The sequence below is a fragment of the Pelophylax lessonae genome (assembly GCF_965119305.1).
Source record: "Pelophylax lessonae genome assembly, chromosome: 2".
Classification (NCBI taxonomy): Eukaryota; Metazoa; Chordata; class Amphibia; order Anura; family Ranidae; genus Pelophylax; species Pelophylax lessonae.
In genome coordinates, this window is record NC_138769.1 from 165360579 (window position 1) to 165382067 (window position 21489).

The 21489-nt window shown below is 48.1% G+C and overlaps 1 protein-coding gene across 6 annotated transcripts in view; it reads left to right on the top strand.

The window, feature by feature from the left end:
* TSPOAP1 (TSPO associated protein 1) overlaps positions 1-21489 on the top strand; it is a 432345-nt gene that overhangs the window by 270560 nt on the left and 140296 nt on the right. For all 6 annotated transcript variants that reach the window (XM_082245070.1, XM_082245072.1, XM_082245071.1 and 3 more), the window contains exons 10-12: positions 7614-7664; positions 7776-7796; positions 17868-18063. In XM_082245070.1, coding sequence (XP_082101196.1) covers positions 7614-7664; positions 7776-7796; positions 17868-18063 — 268 coding nt within the window. The remainder of the gene's footprint in view (positions 1-7613; positions 7665-7775; positions 7797-17867; positions 18064-21489) is intronic.

Sequence of the window (21489 nt, forward strand, 5' to 3'; positions counted from 1 at the left end):
CATTTGTATGAAAACTTTTTCCTTCCCTGTGTCCCAGGCTGAAACTTTCTAGGGAAGTGGCGTTGCGGGCCCTGGATGTGGATGTGGTTTGGGCAATTTCAGGTGTACATGCCACAGAGTCTTTTAGGAAGTCAGACTCGCTATTTGTGCTTACCGATGAGCCTCGAAAAGGACTGTCCGCTTCTTCTGTGACCGTTTCAATCAAGGGTCAGGTTCCTCCTTTCCTTTTCAAGGTGCACTCTACTCGGGCACTCTGGAGCTTTCTGGGCCTTCCATTTTTAGGCTTCAGTGACGCAGGTTTGCAAGGCGGCCACCTGATCGTCGGTGCACACTTTTACAAAATTCTATAAAGGGGATGTGTTTGCATCTGCGGATGCTTCTTTTGGCTGCTGTTTGGAGGACCTGTTCCCACTTTGGGGGTGTAATGTTTTCAGGTGGGCTCCAGTTGTTTTTTTGGATGAGCTCCTGTTACCTGGTTGGCTACGGTTTAGCCTTGGGAATTTTTTTCTTGCTGTTCCCACCCCTCATGTTTGACACTTCTTTGGGACGTCCCAATGGTTAAGAAGATCAGGAGCTGTGTCGGTCAATGAACAAAAGAGAAAATGGGATTTTTGACTTCTCGTAAAATCCATTTCTCTGATGTTTATTGATGGACACAGCACCCACCCCTCTGTGGAACTACTGACACTGCCTGTAACAAAACTGTGTACTTATAGCAGAGAGGGGGGAGTATTCTTTTTTTTCCGCCCAGTGTTGTTCTCCTGTAGGGGGCAGTATAACCCAATGGTTAAGACGATCAGGAGCTGTGTCCCATCAATGAACATCAGAGAAATGGATTTTACGGTATGTGACAATCCAATTTTTCTATCCTTCATTGACGGACGCAGTCGTCTTGTTCTCAATAGCAGGAAGGTTATGCTGCCCCCTACAGGAGTAGGACACTATGCAGAAAAAAGTTCTGGCTATGCCTATGGGCAGTCCCAGGGGGTATACCCTCTCTCCCTGCTATAGGATGTCAGTTTTATTCTGCTTAGTCAGGAGTAAGGACCTAGTTCCTTGCTGGGATCTCTGGTCCTGGCAAAAGTTTTTTTCAAGCTAGTTTTTTTTCTAGTTGGGTTTTTTCACCAGATTTTTTTCCTGTGATATCTACAAGCAACTATGCCGGATCTGGGCGACAGGGTGGATAAGTAGATTCAGCAGTCACTCCAGCCGGCCAGCAAGCGCACGCAGACCCCAGCTCCGCACTAGGTCGGCCGCGACATAGTCCCACCGGACGGGAATTGGCCTTGCGAGTTAAACGTCTCGCCAGGTCTCATATGATTGGGTCTAGGCCCGAGTTGCAGGGTTCCTAATTTCCGACAGCCCCTCAACTTCGGCGGCGAGGGGTTCCTCCAGAAGATGGCGCCCGCCTGTTCCTGGTATGGTGAGTAAACTGTCAACCTCCCCCTGGTGGGTTTTGGGGTAGACGGTTGGACCCTCACGTTCCCGGGTTCCCCTCTGTCCTGTCACGCACCCACCTCTGACCTGTCCCCCCTCCACTCACCACTGGGGCGATTGGAGCTACTGGGGGGGGGCTGGGACACGGCGTTAGGCCGATGGGGGGGGGGGAATGTGTGCGCCTGCCGGCAACTGTACGATCGATCGTGTGGGGGGATTTACCTGTTTCTCCCCCTTTCTGTCAATCCCGTACAGGAGGCTGGGGGGTCCCCTCAAAGGGCCGCCATTTTCTTGTAACCTACATGTGCTGAGATCATCGGCGGCCATCTTGGTACACCTGGCACGGTCATTTTGCGGTGGATCCCATTGTAAATCAACGGCGACCATGTTCTTGGAGTCCCTAGAGGCGTTTTTTGTGGTGGTGGAGCCCCTCCCTATACCCTAGTACTGACACTCAGGTTTTTCTATGAGGCTAGAGATCGCTGCAGACACGTGCGGTGCAGACGTTCTGAGCTTTCCTGGTGCATCCTTGCTGGGGTGATGAGTCTGGGGGGGTCTCTCTCTCCGCTGGGGGTCTCTGTGCATTCTGCCTGACCTCTTGGGGGCGCTGTAACGCGGTGGGACGTTTAAAAAAAAAATAAAGTTTATTTCAACTTTTTGCTCTGGGGTTCCCCTGCTGCAACATGGACCCTGCGGAACATTTTTCCCCATCTGACCCGCTCAAGGAGGCCCTCCGGTTCCCAGCTACCATAGATGCACCGTCAATGGTCTTGGAATCCTTTGTGTCCTGGGTGGAGGTGGCCTGTAAAGGACGGGGTGCCAAAAAACGCCCCCTCCTACCCCTGCCTCATCTGATGTGTCAGATTCTGAATTTGATTCAGCCACTTCAGACGTGGGTCTCCCTACAGGGTCTACTACCTCGCGCCCTGTCTCCTCTGATAGTGAGGATGACACCTCTCCCTCCGCCACCGTGCTAGAAGAGGCACTAGTGGACACACTGGTTGCATCTGTGCGTCAGACCCTGAAAATGGAGGACGCAGCTGCGATTGAGGCGCAGGTTACTTTTGGCACTCACAAGCCATCCAGAGCGGTTACGTTTTTCCCCCTTCCCGCGGATTTTGACAACCTGGTCAAAAAAGAGTGGGACCGCCCAAAGCGTTCCCCCTGGGGTGCCTAAGCTGATTGCTAGGCGCTATCCCTTTGAAGAGTCCGTTGTTAAGAAGTGGACTGTGCCACCTACGGTGGACCCTTCGGTCTCCAGACTGAATAAAGCTACCATAATTCCATTGGAGGATTCCCTGTCCTTTAAGGATCCGGCAGATAGAAAGGCAGAGTCTGTGGCCTGCGATATGTACTCCCTGGTGGGGTCTGTGCTCAGACCGGTGTTTACTATTGCCCTTGTGTCACAAGTGGTGGTTTGCGATGCCTTGCTGGATGCAGCTCCAATATTGGCATGACTGTCTATGTCGGCAGTGGTCCTCCGGCATATACTGTGGCTAAGATGCTGGTCTGCGGATCAGACTTCTAAGAATGCTTTGACTGATCTACCCTTTCAGGGTGATTGTCTGTTTGGGGCTACCCTTGATGACATTATTAAAGGTCTTACATGGGGTAAGGGTACCTTTCTCCCACAGGCCAACAAGGATAAGGACCCTTGTCACAGACGGGGTCCCTCCTTTTCAGCACATAACGTTTTTTCCTCCCTCAGGAACAAGTGATAAAGGATCAAAGTCTTTCAAGGCCTCTTTCGGCAGCTCCGAACGATCCTGGTCTGAAAAACAGAAATCGGGTTTCTTCAGACCTGCAAATAAGGCCCCTTCTGCCTGAAGGTGCTCCCTCACCCGTGTCTGGGGTGGGGGTACGTCTTTGCTGGTTTCCGGATCTGTGGCTATCCCAGATACAAGACAAGTGATTGCACTAGGTCATACGGTTCGGCTACAAGATCGAGTTTCAATCTGTCCCTCCAGTAAGGTTTTTCCCTTCCAATGTGCGACTGTCCCCGAATTGGTTACAGGCTCTCTTTGGGGCTTTACAGGACCTGGTACAACAAGGAGTAATTGTTCCGATTCCGTTCTCAGGACTTTTTCAGGGCTTTTACTCCAACCTGTTTACGGTTCCCAGGAAGGAGGGCAAGGCGCGTCCAATTCTGGACTTGAAGGATCTGAATTGCTTTGTGTGAGTTCAAAAATTCAAGATGGAATCCATTCACACGGTGGTGGCCTCCCTACACCAGGGGGATCTCTTGACCTTTATAGACATTAAAGATGCCTACCTTCACATCCCAAAATGTGCAAGACATCAACTGTTTCTGCGTTGTGGCGTTACCCTTTGATCTCGCCTCTGTTCTTTAGGTCTTCACAAAGCTGTTGGCTCTGGTCCTGGCTTTTACGCCAGCAGGGGATATCGTTCCTGGGTTACCTGGACGCTCTGCTTCTCCGTGTGGAGTCTCCCATGGCGCTGGTGACAAACTTGGAGATCACTATTAGAACTCTGGAGGAGTTTGGGTGGATTGTGAATCTCCAGGAGTCGTCCCTGGTTCCTTCCATGAGGCTGGACTATCTGGGCCTGACTTTGGACTCGTACTCAGCCAGGGTGTTTCTTCCTGCAGACAAACTTCAAAAACTCCAGTCTGCGATTTAGCTATTGCTGCCCAGCAAATGGTTGTCTCTTTGGACTTGTCTGAGAGTTCTGGGACTGATGGGGTTGTCCTTCGAGGCGGTACCTTATACTCAATTTCACACGAGAATACTGCAGAAGGAAATTCTTCTCAAATGGAACAAAGATTCAAATTTTCTGGACAGTCAGATCCAGTTGAGCCAGGTGACCAGGGGGTCCCTGTTATGGTGGCTTGTGTCCCCGATGCTCAAACAAGGAAAATCCTTCCTCCCCATATGTTGGACAGTGATCACCATGGATGCCATGTGTCCGGGTGGGGAGTTGTTCTCGACAAGCTTGCTGCTCAAGGGGTCTGGTCTCTGGAGGAATCCAGGTTACTGATCAATGTTCTGGAGCTGAGAGCGACCAGGCTTTGTCTAATCCACTGGACGGAGCACCTTCAGGGCTGTCCAGTGCGCAGTCAATCGGACAATGCCACGGCTGTGGCTTATTTCAATCACCAAGGGGGCACCAAAAGTGTCCTTGCGGCCTTGGAAGTGGTAGGCACCCTTCAGGGGGGCGGAACACTTTGTTCCGGCTCTCTCCACCGTTCACATTCCGGGAATGGAAAATTGGCAGGTGGGTTACCTCAGTTGGGCTTGGTACGCCAACCTGGTCAGGCTAGTCGCAGATGTCCCTTGGATACTTCCTCTCAGGGAGGATCTGCTGTCTCAAGGACTAATCTTCCATCCTGCTTTATGGTCGCTGGCTTTGACGGCTTGGCTGTTGAAAGCCAGGTGCTGAAGGACAGGGGATTGACTGCTTCTGTGCTTCCCACTCTGCTTTAAGTGAGAAAAGCGACTTCTAGAAAAATCTATCATCGCACTTGGAAATCGTATATTGGGTGGTGTGAGTCTCTTGGGGTTCCCCCTTGCTCTTACTTGGTGACTTTAAACTTTGCTTTCCTTTAACGGGGGGTTGATCAAAATTTGGCCTTGAGTACTATCAACGGTCAGGTTTCGGCCTTGGCAATTTCTTTCCAAAGGCCATTAGTCACCCATTCTCTGGTACGTAGTTTTATCCAGGGGTGCAACATTTGGCTCTTCTGGTGCAACCTCCGTTGCCACCTTGGGAACTTAATTTGGTGCTGTTGGTTCTTCAGAAACCCCCTTTTAAAAATATTTGGTAGATTCCCCTGCCTACTTCTTGGTGGGTATTACTTCTGCCCGCAGGGTGTCGAACTGGCAGCGTTGTCCTGTCGTTTCCCCTATCTCGTGGTTCACAGGGATAAAGTGGTACTTCATCCGGATCCGTTCTTCCTTCTGAAGGTGGTTTCCAGTTTCCATTTAAATGAGGACATTGTGTTACCCTCCTTGTGTCCTAAGCCTAAACATCCTAAGGAATTTGTATTGCATGCTTTGGATGTGGTTCGGGTAATCAGGGTGTACTTGGTGACTACTGAGTCTTTTCGAAAGTCAAATTAGCTCTTTGTCCTCACGGATGGACTAAAGAAAGGGCTGCCTGCGTCTGCTGCAACTGTTTCCAGATGGATCAGACAGACGGTTGTGCAGGCTTATTCAATGAAGGTTCAGGTTCCACCTTTCCCTGTTAAGGCGCACTCTACTTGGGCGCTTAGTGCTTCCTGGGCTTTTCGCCATCAGGCATCTGTGGTTCAGGTTTGAAAGGCGGCTACCTGGTCGCCTGTTCATACTTTCACAAAGTTTTATAAGGTGGCTGTGCTGGCATCTGCAGATGCTTCCTTTGGTCGCAAAGTTTTGCAGGCTGCCGTTTAAGGGTGTTTTTAGTCTCCCTTGAGGGTGTTTAATGTTTTTTCAGATGGGTCTCATTTTGTTGTTCTGATGAGTCCTATATTGCCTGGTTGGCTGTGGTTCAGCCTTGGGGAATTATTTTCTGCTGTTCCCACCCCTCATGTTTCATGACACTGCTTTGGAATGTCCCCACTGCTATTGAGAACAAAAAGACAGCGTCAGTCAATGAACGAGAGAGAAAACTGGATTTTTGTCTTACCGTAAAATCCTTTTCTCTGAAGTTCATTGATGGACGCAGTACCCGCCTATCTATTATTGAGTTGGATTGGTATTGTTTTCTCTGACACTGCTTTGATACAAAGCTGACATCCTATAGCAGGGAGAGAGGGTATACCCCCCCAGTGACTGCCCATAGGTGTAGCCAGAACTTTTTTCTGCCTAGTGTCCTACTCCTGTAGTGGGCAGCATAACCCAACTGCTATTGAGAACAAGACTGCGTCTGTCAATGAACTTCAGAGAAAAGGATTTTACGGGAAGACAAAAATCCTATTTTTTTTTTGCTAGAAAATTACTTGGAACCCCCAAACATTCTAATATATTTTTTTTAGCAATGACTGGAGAATAAAATGGCAGCAATTGCAATATTTTAATTTATGTAAACATCCCTTGTGACAGTAATAGGCAGTGGCAGGTCTTTATGGAGGGATCTGGGGTCCCCTCCTGCTCCCTGTGATAACGGCCGACCGGCTGCTGAGCTGCATTGGTTATTATCATTAAAAACCCGACCACCGGCTCTAAAATAAACAGTACCGGGGTGATGCTCCTAGCTGCTGGCATCACCCCGGTACTACAACTTCTTCAAGCCAACGTACAGTACGTCGGTTTGCGGGAAGTGGTTAAGGGAATTCCTTGGGGGCCCCCCAGGTCATCAGAACTAGTGTCCCCATTGATAGATTTCTCCTCTATTTATTTTATGGGGATAACCAACAAGTTGGGGTTTTCTTTTACTTTCACATTTGATGATAATGGTAAACAGGACAAATAGAGAGAGTGAATCTCTTTAACGGGGGGCACAGACCGCAAAAAAAACTGACTGGTGTTCTAATCCCTCTACTCCAAAACTTAAAAAAAAAAAAAAAGTTTTGCCTTTAGGCCTCTTTTACACTTTTGCGACTTGGTACTGTAAAGTTGCATGACAAGTCGTACCCCATGATTTCCAATGAGTACCCTTCATATCTGTGCGACTTCGTCAGCCCCTGCACTACTTCGATCCGACTTTGATGCGACCTCAAAACTACACAGGCATTGCTTCAAGTCCAGTCAAAGTCAAAAACGTATTTGAATCCCCAATTAGAACACTGCCCACCAACACTAGCCTGTCCATAGATTGATGGTCCCTTCTGAACTGGGCGAGTTTCGATTCATTTATGCCTGGCTTTATTTTGTTCTTTTCTGTATCCACACAGGAGTTTTACACCTCTTTCCCTATCTTAATCACTGTGCTACAGTTCAAAATAAACTGAATGTGCCCAGCTTGCAAATTATATTTTATGAGACTGTAATTTCTGATGGTTTTTGATATTACTATGCAGGGCACATTTGCAATTTCATGTTCATCCCTTTTGTGGCTTCTCTTGATGGCATGAAAGTCTACAGCTCACCCAATGTGCAAGCCTAATGAAGGTTTGATCCAAAAAAATGTAAAAAAGTGGCCTTCATAAATGGCATAAGTTGTTTTAAAGGCTATACAGTTTTTAAAAATGTATGTTATGGGTCTATGCAACTACACTTATTTTATTGTTTATATACTAGGCCCAGGTTGAAGCCAAGAAAGAACATGAAGGAGCAGTCCATCTTTTGGAGGTACAATGGCTAAAACTTGTGTATGTGTGTGTATGTTTGTATATACTGTATATATTGTGTCTGAATTTAATACACTCACTAATATTTGTTTTTTCTTAAATTTCAATACAGAATACTCTGGACACGTTGCAGGTATTGTATTATGAGACATCATTTTATCTGGTTCTTAAGTATTTTGTGCTTTTGAAAACATTTTCAAATGAGTTTTGAATCTTTTAATTTTGCCTTCTCACAACTCACTGAGAACCCCCCCCAAATGCTGATACGGTTTCCACACTCCCCTGCTATTCCATTGCTCTTCAGACAACAATACCTGGTTCTTTCAAGTATGGGGAGAATGTGACTTCCACCCAAGATGCAGTGCTTACGCCTAAGTAGCCCTTACCAAGCCCAAACACTGTCAAATTAGGGAGGAGAGTAGGTCATTAACTTGGTGTAAGATGGGTTGGTCTCCTGGCTTCAATGGAGAAGGGGGGGTTTGGAGGAGCATGAGGAAGGTTCGTATCAGTGTGTGGGATGTTGTTCTTAACCACTTCCGGACCGGAAGATTTTCCCCCTTAATGACCAGGCCATATTTTGCAATTTGGCACTGCGTTACTTTAACGGACAATTGTGTGGTTCTGCAAAGCTGTACCCAAATAAAATTGATGTCCTTTTTCCCCCACAAATAGAGCTTTCTTTTGGGGTATTTGATTACCTCTACGATTTTTATTTTTTGCGCTATAAACAAAAAAATGCAACATTTCTAAACAAAAAAAAAAAAAAAAAAACAATATTTTTCACTTTCTGCTATACAACATTCCCCAAAATTTTTTTTAAAAATTAAAATTTTTTAACATTTTAAGCCAATTTGTTTTCTACTACATTATTATGGTAAACAAATTGCAATAAGCGTATTTTCATTGGCTTGCGCAAAAGTTATAGCGTCTACTAACTACAGGAAAGATTTGTCGTTTTTTTTTTTAACTAGTAAAAAAGACCTGTGATTTTTAGCGGGACTGCGACATTGTGGCGGACAGACCAATTTTTGACACTTTTGGGGGGACCAGTGACAATTACCACAGTAATCAGTGCCAAAAATATGCACTATTAATGTAATAATGACACTGGCAGGGACGCGTATGTAGCGAAATGCATTGAGGTCCAGCACGTCCGACGTCGCATCTGGTTTGCAGTAATTACAGCTTGGAACGCGGAAGTAAGGAGCAGCTTCCTGGTGATCAGCTCCCCTGCCTGCATTTTTATACTGCCTATGTCAAGTGCCTGTGTAGCACCAGAAAACGTGAGTTGTTTTCTTCTGCTTATTTTCATTTAATAAATACCTACTGCACCATGAGGCTTTCTCCCTGTCATTTTCTTGAGCCACTTGCAATCTGAGCCACTTAAACAGGAGTTTTGAGACATCTATTCTGAGGGAAACCACCCCTGTATCCCCACTTATGAAGAGGGTGTGGCTGAAAGATCCTTTAAAGAGCTCTATCTGCACCATAGGTGCCTTGAGGCCTGGGTGCATCTGGTAAGTGACCCCGGCTCACTGGGTGAAGGATCAGACACCCATTGCATCACTTTGGCACCTCACCAATAGTAAGAAGCTTGTTAAAGAGAGAAAAAATGCACCACACATTTTTGGGAATATTCACATTATATATTTTTTACAAAGTGTCTTGGCAAACGCATTATTGGGTAATCATTATATGGTGTGTCACTGTATTTATTTATTGCATGAAGTATATTATTATGTATTTATTGTAGCACTCATAATCACAACCCGTGAACCGTGTAAGATTAAGCACCAGCACTTTATTCATTATATGTTTACAATTTACTCATATTTGCACTATCGCCTATCTTTATAGGTAATTTATTTGTGCACAGTCACTTTAGCACTTTTTCATTGATGATACTCACCCCATTCATATTCTTTACTTCACTAACTGAGGTTGTGTTTTGGAATAATGAGGTTGTGTTTTGGAATAATGTACTATAGGTGTTAGCGCCTCACATGCCACCTTATTTTCATTTAAGTAATACACGCTTAAATTGAGAGCAGCGCAACACAGTTTGTAATTAAAAGGGAGGCTCCCATCACTCTTTACACTATTCCAGCACTGTCATGAAAAGGGTTAACCTGTGGGCGATCAAAGGGTTAAATGTGTACCTAGGGGCGTGTTTCTAACTGTATTGGGTTGGGCTTGTGAAATGATTCCTATATAGAAGGATCACAGGAGCTCTGTGATCATTTCAGAGAGAAGAATGGTCAGCTTTGTTTACAACAGCTGACTGTTCTTCTCTCTAAGCGGGGAATGATAGCGGGTGTCAGGCGGCAATCGGAGCCGCCTGCCCCATGCATCGGGGTTCCCGCTGCCGAGTGGGGGCGGGAGTGCGCCGCCGCTAGGCGAGTGCTCGCCCCCTAGCTGCAGGCACGCGACCAACGTAGAGCTACGTCGGTTTGCGCAAGAGGTCCGCCCTGCCGCAGTAAAAGCATTTGGGCCCGGGTGGAGGTGGCCTTGAGAGAGGTGCGCTGAAATGTTTCCCCACCTACCCCTGCCTCATCTGATGTCTTGGATCTGAGTCTGACTCAGCCGCTGCAGACGTGGGCCTCCCTGCCGGGTCTGTTACCTCGCGCCCTGTCTCCTCGGATAATGAGGATGACATTTCTACCTCCCCTGCCGCTCATGATACAGGCGCTGGTGGATGCACTGGTGGTTTCCGCACGTGACACCCTGCAATCTGGTACTCACATGCCACACGACGCTGCTTAATTTGCTAGCATGCTCATGAAGAATGGGACTGTCTGAGACGTTCCTCTGGGGTGTCTAAGCGGCTGCTAGACGTTACCCTTTGAGGAGTCTCTGGTAAATTGGACTGTTCCGCCTAAGGTGGACCTACCGATCTCTAGGCTGAATAGGACTACCATTGTTCCGGTGGAGGAATCCCCATGCTTTAAGGACCTGGGGGGTAGGATGGCGCGGGCTGTGGCCCGCGATCTGTACTCCCTGCCGGTGTTTGCACTGGGAACTGTGTTTATGATTGCCATTGCCACGCAGAGTCTGCCTGAGTTCCAACGCCGTGCCTTGGTGAGGAGCAAGTCCCTCCTGCCCTGGGGGAGCTGTTGGAGCCGCTGGCACAGGGACTGCAATTTGTTTGCGATGCCGCACTGGACACGGCTTTTATTGGGTCACCTGTCGGTGTCGGCAGTGGTTGTCCGGCGTATACTTGGCCGGAGTGTTGGTCTGCGGATCAAACTTCTAAGAAGGCCTTAATTGATCTCCCTTTTCAGGGAGATCGCCTGTTTGACATTATGTAAGGGTCTCACGGGGGGAAGAGTTCTTTTCTTCCACAGGCTAACAAGGGTAAGGGCCTTCGTTGGAAAGACGGGGTCCCTCCTTTTCGACTCACAAACAGTTTCTTCGTCCCTCGGTATGACGAAGTCCTTCAAGACTTCCTCGGGTGGTCCCAAACCACCCTGGTCTGGCGAACAAGAGATCATTTTTTTCCAGACCTGCGGGACAAGGCCTGCTCGGCCTGAAGGTGCATCCTCACCCATATATGGGGTGGGGGGGAAGTCTTTGCTGGTTCTTGGACCTGCAGGCTGGCCCCGTTCCCAGGCAGCTGGGTTCAGGTGGTCATGGGGACCAGTTGCAAGATCGAGTTTCGATCTGATTTTTCTGGTGAGGTTTTCCCTTCCAATATACGGCTGTCCCCGGATCGCTTACAGGCTCTGGTTCGACAAGGCTTGGTATCGGTTCGCATGATGGTGGCTTCCCTACATCAGGGGGATTCCTGGCCTCCATAGTCATCAACGATGCCTACCTTCACATCCCGTTTTTTGATGGACACCAACGGGTTCTCCGTTTTTGCCAAGGGGAAGGATCTCTATTGGTTTGTGGTGTTACCCCCTGGTCTCGTTTCTGCTCCTCGGGTCTTCACAAAGGTGTTGGCTCCACTCCTGGCGCTGTTGTGGCAGCGGGGTGTATCGGTCCCGGGTTCCTGGCCAATCTGCTTCCCCGTGTGGAGTCTCCTACGGTGCTGACGACGAATTTGGAAGTCACCATGAGAACTCTGGAGGAGTTTGGGTGGGTTCTGCACTTCAGAAGAAATCCCTGGTCCCTTTCATGGGACTGGACTATCTGGGCCTGACTTTGGACTCGTCCTCAGTCAGGGTGTTTATTCCTTAAGGGAAAAAACTCAGACTGTGGTTCAACTGTTACCGTCCAGCACATGGTCATCCCTTCGGACCTGCATGCAAATTCTGGGACTGATGGTGTCATCTTTTGGACGGTCCCTTTCGCTCAATCCCTCTCGAGGATCCCCCAGAAGGCAACCTTCTCAAATGGGACTAGAATCCAAACTCTCTGGACACTCTGATCTGGCTAAGCCAGGTGTCCAGGGAGTCTTGATCTGGAATCCTTCCTCCCCTTTTTACTGGACCGTTGTCACCGCGGATGCAAGCTGGTCCGGGTGGGAAAGAGTCCTTGGCAGGTTCTCTGTTTAGGGAGTATGGTCCCTGGAGGATCCAGGTTATGGCTCAATGCCCTGGAGCTGAGAGAGATCTGGCTTTGCCTAGTTCACAGGACTGGGCACCTGCAGCTGTCCAGTGTGCATTCATTCAGACTATGCCACAACTGTGGCTTATGTCATTCACCTAGGGGGCACCAAGGGTATCCTTGCGGTCTTGGAAGTGACAGGCATTCTTCGTTGGGCAGAGCACCTTGTTCCAGCTTTCACTGCTGTTCCCTTTCCAGGTGTGGAAAATTGGCAGGAGGATTGCCTCAGTCAACAGACCTTGGATGCAGAGGAATGGCGCCTTCATCCGGGGGTGTTCCAGCAGTTGTCTTCGTTGGGGCACTCTAGACGTGGATCTGTTGGCGTCGCATCTGCGGATAGTGCAGAGGTTTGTGGCCCGCTTCCGGGTCCCTCTGGCAGATGCCCTGGGGGCACCATGGGTTCTGTCGTAGGCAAAAACATGAACGATGCTGAGAAGTTTAGCATGGTCACCTGCGCAAGGATGACACCGGCATAGTCGTGTGTGAGCAATCACAGATGGGCCAAGGTCAGTATCCGCTGCTGTCTGCCTTTCCTCATTTCAGTTGCTGCCAAGACTTCTTCGCAGGAGCAAAGTAGAAGGGATTCCGGTCTTTCTCGTGGCTCCGGACTGGCCTTGCTAAGCTTGGTACGCCGACCTGCTCACGCTAGCCACAGGTGCTCCTTGGAGACTTCCTCTCAGGAAGGATTTATTGTCTCCAGGGCCAATCTTCCAACCTGCTTTACAGTTACTGGCTTTGTTGGCTTGGCTGTTGAAAGCCAGGTGCTGTAGGGCAGGGGATTGTCTGCTTCAGTGATTCATGCTTAAAGCATGGGAAGCGACTTCTTGGATGATTTTTCATCATACGAGACAGTCGTATATTGCGTGGTGTGAGTCTCTTTGGGCTCCCCCTCGCTCCTACTCGGTGGCCCGGATCTTGGCTCTCCTTCAACGGGGAGTTGATCAAAAGTTGGCCTTGAGTACTATCAAGGGTCAGGTTTCAGCTTTAACAATTTTCTTCCAAATGCCATTGGCCGCTCGTTCCCTGGTGCGTAACTTCTTCCAGGGGGGTGGGACACTTGGTACTTCAGGTGCGACCTCCGTTGCCAACTGGGGACCTTGATTTGGTGCTGTTGGTTCTTCAAGAACCTCCTTTTGAAAGCATTTGAGGGTATCCCTTACCTACCTTATTACAGAAGGAGGGCTTTTGGCCTTTCTTGAGGGTGTTTACTGTTTGTTTCAGGTGGGCCTCATCTTTTTGTTCTGATGAGTCCTATGTTGCCTGGTTGGCTATGTTTAGCCTTGGGGACTTGTTCTTTTCTGCTGTTCCCACCCCTCATTTTATGGCACTGCTTTGGGACGACCCTACTAATTGACTGCGTCCGTCAATAAACGATAGTGAAAACTAGAGATTGACCGATTATCGCCAACACCGACATATTGGGTGCCGATATGCACTTTCCCCGATATATCTGTATTGCCAAAAGTTAGGGAAAGTGCATGTACCGGGGTGATGCCTGCAGCTAGAGGTATCACCCCGTTACCGGTGTCCACAGCCGACGGTCGGCTGACTTGTAATGACAACTGATGCAGCTGAGAAGCCGCTAGGCTGTCATTACAAGGAGCGGGAGAGGACACCCCCCCCCCTCCCGCGCCACCTTCCGCGGCTCGCCCGGGTCTCCCGTCCCACCCGGCATCCTACCGCCGCCGAAGAGAAGACCGGATCAAAGGTGCATTCGGCTCTGATCGGGTCTCCATGTAAAAAAAAAACGGAAGTAATGTCATGACATCACTTCTGGGTACTCGGCGCCAATTTAAAAAAACTGACAGCATTCAAAACAGCCAAACTTGGCGTTTTGAATGCTTTTCAGTACCGAGAAGGGGTTTGGGATCTTTTAGACCCCCAGATCCCTCCACAAGGAGTACCTAAAAAAAAAACATTTTAATGTCCGAAAATATTGGCAGATATCGGGCGATAGCGATATCCGATGACCAAAATATCGGTATCGGCATTAAAAAAAACCATAGCGGTCGATCATTAGCGTAAACTAGATTTTTGACTTACCGTAAAATCCTTTTCTCTTAAGTTCATTGACGGACGCAGTACCCGCCCCTCTATTTGGAGTTGGTTTGGTGTTACTTTTCTGACACTGCTTTGATACAAATCTGACATCCTTTGCAGGAAGAGAGAGGGTGTACCTTCCGGGACTGCCCATAGGCGTAGCCAAAACATTTTTTATGCCTAGTGTCCTACTCCTGTAGGGGGCAGTATAACCCTACTGATATGGATCAGAGGACTGCTTCCGTCAATGAACTTAAGAGAAAATGATTTTACGATAAGTCAAAAATCCAGTTATTAACCACTTGCCGACCGTATACTGTATATACACGCCGGCAAGCTGGCTCTCCCAGGCAAAACCACGTATCGGTATGTCATTTGCCTGGGAGGAGCTAGGTCAACAGCGAAGCTGGCGCGTGTGTCAGGCGGCTCCGATTTGCTGCCTGACGCTCTCGATCTCTCCCCGCTGACAGAGAAGGACGGTCGGCTGATGTAAACCCAGCCGTCCATCCTTCTCCCTCGGATGATCACACAGCCCATGTGATCCTGCTATATAGGATCACATGTCTCTGTGTTCATCTCACAAGCCCAACCCCCCCACGGTTAAAATCACTCCCCTAGGCTTACATTTAACCCCTTGATCACCAACAGTGTTATCCCCTTCCCTTCCAGTGTCATTATTACAGTAAGAGTGCATATTTTTAGCACTGTTTACTGTAGTAATGTCACTGGTACCCCCAAAAGTGTCAATGTCAGTTAGGGGTCCGATCTGTCTGCCGCAATGTCGCAATCCCGCAAAAAAATTGCATATCGCTGCCATTATTAGTAAAAAAAAAAAAAAAACAATAAAAATGACATAAATCTTTCCCATAGTTAGTAAACGCGATAACTTTTGCGCAAACCAATCAAAATACGCTTATTGTGATTTTTTTTTTTTTTTTTATTTACCAAAAATATGAAGCAGAAAACACATTGGCCTAAAATGTTAAAAAATGTTGATTTTTTATTTTTTTGGGGGGGAATGTTATATAGCAGAATGTGAAAAATATTGTTTTTTTTTTGCAAAATTGTCGTTTTTTTGTTTAGAGCGCAAACAAAATTCACACAGGTGATCAAATACCACCAAAAGAAAGCTCTGTTTGTGGGAAAAAAGTATGTCAATTTTATTTAGGTACAGCGTCGCACGACTGCGCAATTAGCCGTTAAAATAACGCAGTGCCGAATCGCAAAATAGGGCCTGGTCATTAAGGGGGAAAATCCTCCGGTCTGAAAGTGGTTAATAAGACCTGAAATCAGTGGCGTACCAATAGGGGGGGCGGTCCGCCCCGGGTGCCACACATTAGGGGGGTGTCAGCGAGCACCAGGGTGACACCCGGGGCTGGCCGCCGGACTGCCTCCGCCGCTCGCTTATACAGGAGCGCAGAGGAGGAGAAGCTGTATAGCAGAGAAAGGGAGAGAGACTCACTTCGCTCACGAGCCCTGCATACACTGCGGGAAATGCCGAAGTTAACTCTGCTAGATAATGAGAATGCGATTGGTTGCTAGGACCGCCTAGCAACCAATCACCGGCTCATTAACTAGCACTGTAAACTTCGGCATTTCCCGCTGACCGCTGTGTATGCAGGGCTCGTGAGCCTCTCTCCCATTCTCTGCTTTGAACAGTTCCTCCCTCTCTGCTCTCCTCCTCATAAGGTAAGGGGGCGGGGGGGGACAATTGTATTGTAAAGACAGTCGGGGGGGGGGGGGGTCTGCATTGGAGAGGGGTTTTATTGGAAGGGGGGGGAGGGGTTGTCTGCATTGTAAAGGGGTTTTATTGGGGGGGGTGTCTGCATTGTAAAGGGGTTTTATTGCGGGGGGGGGGGTATGTCTGCATTGTAGAGGGGTTTTATTGGGGGGGGGTGTCTGCATTGTAGAGGGGTTTTATTGGGGGGGGGGTCTGCATTGTAGAGGGGTTTTATTGGGGGGGGGGGTCTGCATTGTAAAGGGGTTTTATTGGGGGGGGGGGGGTCTGCATTGTAGAGGGGTTTTATTGGGGGGGGGGTGTCTGCATTGTAGAGGGGTTTTATTGGGGGGGGGGGTCTGCATTGTAGAGGGGTTTTATTGGGGGGGGGGGGGTCTGCATTGTAAAGGGGTTTTATTGGGGGGGGTCTGCATTGTAGAGGGGTTTTATTGGGGGGGGGGTCTGCATTGTAGAGGGGTTTTATTGGGGGGGGGGTCTGCATTGTAGAGGGGTTTTATTGGGGGGGGGTCTGCATTGTAGAGGGGTTTTATTGGGGGGGGGTCTGCATTGTAGAGGGGTTTTATTGGGGGGGGGGGTCTGCATTGTAGAGGGGTTTTATTGGGGGGTCTGCATTGTAGAGGGGTTTTATTGGGGGGGGGAGTCTGCATTGTAGAGGGATTTTATTGGAGGGGGGAGTTGTCTGTATTGTAAAGTGGTTCTATTGGGGGGGTCTGCATTGTAGAGGGGTTCTATTGGGGGGGGGGGGGTTTGTATTGTAAAGGGGTACTATTTGGGGGTTTGTATTGTAAAGGGGTTCTGTTGGGGGGGGTCTGCATTGTAAAGGGGTACTATTGGGGGTGTTTTTATGTAAAGGGGTTCTATTGGGGGGTTTGCATTGTAGAGGGGTTCTATTGGGGGGGTTTGTATTGTAAAGGGGTTCTATTGGCAGGGGCTTTGTATTTTTAAGGGGTTCTATTGGCAGGGGCTTTGTATTGTTAAGGGGTTCTATTGGGGGGCTGTATAATTTAAAGGGTTCTATTGAGGGGGGCGAGGGCTATGTCATGTAAAGGGTTCTATTGGGGGGGTGCGGAAACTGTGTAATGTAAAGGGTTCTATGGGGGGGGGGGCTGTGTAATGTAAGGGGTTCTTTTGGGGGGCAGGGGCTGTGTAATGTGAAGGGTTCCATGGGGGATGGGGGCTGTGTAATGTAAGGGGTTCTATTGGGGGACGGGGGCTGTATAATGGAAAAGGTTCTATGGGGGGCGGGAGCTGTGTAACATAATGGTTTCCATGAGGGGGGTGTGGGCTGTGTAATGTAAAGGGTTCTAATGGGGGGGGGGGCTGTGTAATGTAAAGGGTTCCAATGGGGGGGGCTGTGTAATGTAAAGGGTTCCAATGGGGGGGCTGTGTAATGTAAAGGGGTCCAGGGGTACGGGGGCTGTGTAATGTAAAGGGGGTCTTCCTACATTTTACTCGCAGTTATTACTGCAGTCCTATAGATTTCTTTTCTGCATTTTCTGAAAGCGCACCAAAAGTCTTGCATGCTGCATCTTTGGCGCGCTTTCAGAAAACAGGAAAATAATTTTTGGGGGGGGGGGGGGGCGACACCATGGTTTACTGCACCAGGTGACACCAACCCTAGTGACACCACTGCCTGAAATCTAATCTCAAACAAATCTATGTACATTTGCTGTATTGGTAGAATTTGATTATGCAGCTGATCTGCTTTGCACACCTTTGCTCTTGACTATTTTCTACAATACTTCAACTCAGTTTAAAGATCCTATCCCTCCAAGTGTGCTATGTATATACTGTGTGTATATATAATATATATATATATATATATATATATATATATATATATATATATAATATATTTTTTTTTTTCCTTTTTTTTAGGCTAAGGTGAAGGTTTTAGAGGAAAAATGTCGTAGTCAGACAGAGCAGTTCAGTCTGCTGTCTCAAGAGTTGGAAAAATTTCGTCTGCAAACAGGAAACATTGACCTACTCACCTCTACACTGGTAAATTCAGAACTGCCTCCACCCCAGTGTTGCTCCACTCCTAGTCTTTCTTCAGTCCAGGAAGACCGAACAGGTAATCCTCTACATGGGTTTCATTAAACCAAATTACTGTTTATTATGAAATTATGTATCTTGGCAATAGGTATGTCACAAACACTGGTATTTGAATGAAAATTGAATAGACATTTTGAATCACATTTTTGAATTGACATTTTGATCACAGGAAACTTTTCTTTCTGGGCTGCAGTTTAAATTTAACCTTTAACCAGTAGGGATGAGCCGATCTGCATGGGTTTGATTCAAAGGGGGTTTCTCAAATCCTGCTTGAAATTCATTAAACCCAAACCTAGCATCAACCCCCACTGCTGTCTGGGGGAGGGGGGGATCTAAACCTCATACTAAATTCTGACCATTGTCAAGGCTATTAAGCAGGCTATTGTCAAAAAACACAGAGTTCAGCAATATGTAGGTAGCTTGGTTAGGCCACAGTATCCAAAGGAAAGATGAGAGGTGGGTTTTATCTTGAATTAAAAAAGTGCATGTATTATCTTAAAGAAAATAGCCACAAATATTTTTGAGTGGCGGAGCACTGGAATACAATGCAAACTTTGAGTCAACACAAGATTCTCCCTGCAAATTTGTAAGCTGATTTCCAGCTGCAGAAACATTGTGTGGCAGCTTTACAGTGCTGGAATGTACAAATCAACCGTAAATTTGAGATGCAAAGCAGGATTTACCCTTCAGCAAATATTTGAAACTTGGCAGCTGAGGTCCAGCTGTGGAAACACTGTGTGACAGTTTTTCAGTGCCGGAGTGCTAGAATTGGTCTAAAGCCTAGTACACACTAGCCAAATGTTGGGCAATATCGGCCGGTTCAATAAAAAAACATCCAACATTTAGCCTGTGTGTATGGCAGCCGGCCTGACAGAAGCCTGCTGTTTGGCCTGCTTCTGTCAGACAAGCATGCTGGAAAATCTGCAGCCCACCAGCTCCTGTTCAGTGCTTTTAGCCAATGAATGAGAGAGCTCACTAGAGTGATCTGGCTGGGGGACCGTTCCCCTGTCCGAACGCAACAGCTGAGCAGGGAAGATCGCTGGATCGTTAGTACAGCACCTCCAGCCAAAGCTGACAGTTCTTTTGGCTTGAACAAAAAAAACCTGATAATGTGTACTAGGCTTAAGAGGTGGTAGGTAGCAATTTTTTTGTGGCGGGGAGATGGGGCAAATCTTAAGATTGTAGCATTAGCAGTAGGCATTTTTTAGTCATTGATAATCCAAGACTGGTTCATTTTAATGAAAGTGAGCTGGTCCATACATGCTCATTTTCCTGTGGTGTAGGCCACAAGTCAACTTCCAGAAAGAGACTGGTTTCATGAGTTAGAACAGAAGCAACTGTAATTTTGCCAAGCTGGCACATAGACACTTTCATTAAGAAAAGACACTGGGCATGAGGATGCTTTTGGAACATTTTTTTTTGCTCCATTAGACGCAGAACACACACCTGTCTTAGGAAAGATGTTGCCTGAGATGGCAGGATGGGTGTATAAAAATTCTGTAGCTGTTCAGTCCTCACTTGACCCTCCTCAGCGTGGCTTCACAACCCCTCCCCCCTCCCAACTCAGCCTCTTAAACAACTTTTGAGGCTGCAGATGTTGAGGCAGATTAAGAAGAAGAATCTTTGTGGGAAGGATGGGGAAAATGAGGAACGAGAAAATTATTTGCCTTTTTCTGCTGACTTATTTCATTTAGATGCTGCTCCCACTCCCACTTTCATTTAGATGCAGCTCCATAGTGCAGAGTCCTGCATTGGCTACATGCCAAAACAGGGCTTCTGGCAGCAGTTGCATTAAAAAAGGCCCACACTACAGAGCTTTATGAACCAGCTCTGGGGTAGCAGTGGCGTTTAACTGTGTGTCCAGTGCTCTGCAGGCTGCCCCCTGTTTTGCTTTTTAGAACTTTACTTCTTTCCAATCTGTGGCACCTAGGGACAGTTTGCCATCTCATCATCCAACCACCCTTAATCACTGCAGCCCACTTGGCAGTAAGTTACAGCTGTTGGTATATCACTGCTTCTTGCTGCTCCCTGCCTGAAATACCCTCCCTCTATGGTCCTGTTGTCCCTCATTATTAATATATAAATCAAGAAATACTTGTAAATGAACAAGATCATCCTCCTGTAGCAAGTGAGTGATTGTGTGATAAATAATTTTGCTTTCGTTCACTGATGGACACGGCTCCATGTCTTCTAGACCATTTGGCTTTATGCTGCTCTCTAGGAGTAGAACTAGGCCGAAACCATTTTGGTTACACCCCTGAGGCAGTCCCAGAGGGTATACCATCACTTCCTGCTAAAGGACTCCAGTTTTTTCTGCCTAGTGAGGAGTAAGGACCTGGCTCTCTGCTGGTATCTGCGGTCCTGGCATTTTTTCCTTTTTAAATGGAATTTTTTCCTTTTCTTTATTATTTTTGTTCCTGTAATCAACAGCCGGACTGGGCGAAGCACTGGATAATCCTAGATCTTTATGGTTTTCCCAGTGTGGTCTGGCCTGCGAGCACAAACCAACTATTAGCTCTATCTTAGCCGCGAAATAGCCCCACTGGAAGGGGGGATGGCCGGTGAGTAAAACACCTCGCAAGGTCGCATAGCCCTGGTCACGACAGCAGTCATGATCAGAGTCACAGTGTACCTCAGGCCACAGCACCCCCATTTCAAGATGATGCAGTGGACTGCTGGGAGTAGCGCCCGCCTGGTGCCGTGGTATGGTGAGTATTATCCCCCCTCCCTTCTTCTGGAATAGCCTGGGTGGTCGCGGGCCCTCCCTTGGGATGGGAGGCCCCTTCCTGTGTCCTCCCTCCCCTTCATGTTATTCCCCCTTCTCCACAGCGGGGTTCCCCTGCATAAGTGCCCTCACCAGCCCCCTATCTCCCCCCTTAGCCCCTCTTAGGGGGCACGGGTGCATATTGGGTAGGGGGGCTTGCCGAGTGTTGGGCAAGAGAGTGGTGGGTGGGTGCCACTGTTGTCCTCCCCTTTTGGGGATGCTCGTACCTGGGTGCTGCTGGTGGACCCCCTCCTGGCATGTGACTTTTTCCCTGGGGTCCAGTGGAGTCGCCATTTTGCCATAGATTTTAATTCCTGGATTCAGCGGCCATGTTTGTGTAGTCCAGCGGCCATATTTTTGGTTTCCCTACAGAGAATAACGGCAGGCATTTTATTGTAGTCTGAGTGCAGTGATGTGCTGCGGGGGCCTCTAGTGTCAGTGTCGGCGCTCCAGCAGTGCAGGGGGGGGGGTTGCCTGTTAAAAAAAAAAAATAAATAAATAAATCACCTCCTTACCAACTCCTGGAAGCTGCAGGACCCCCTGGGTCTCAGTCTGCCCTGGCGGCCATGACGGCAGCCCTGCAGTCACTTGTATCCAAGGTAGATATGACCCTGCAATGGAGGCCTAGCAAGAAGTGCCCCCCGCCTTCACCTGTGTCCTCTGCCTGCTCAGAGTCTGAGT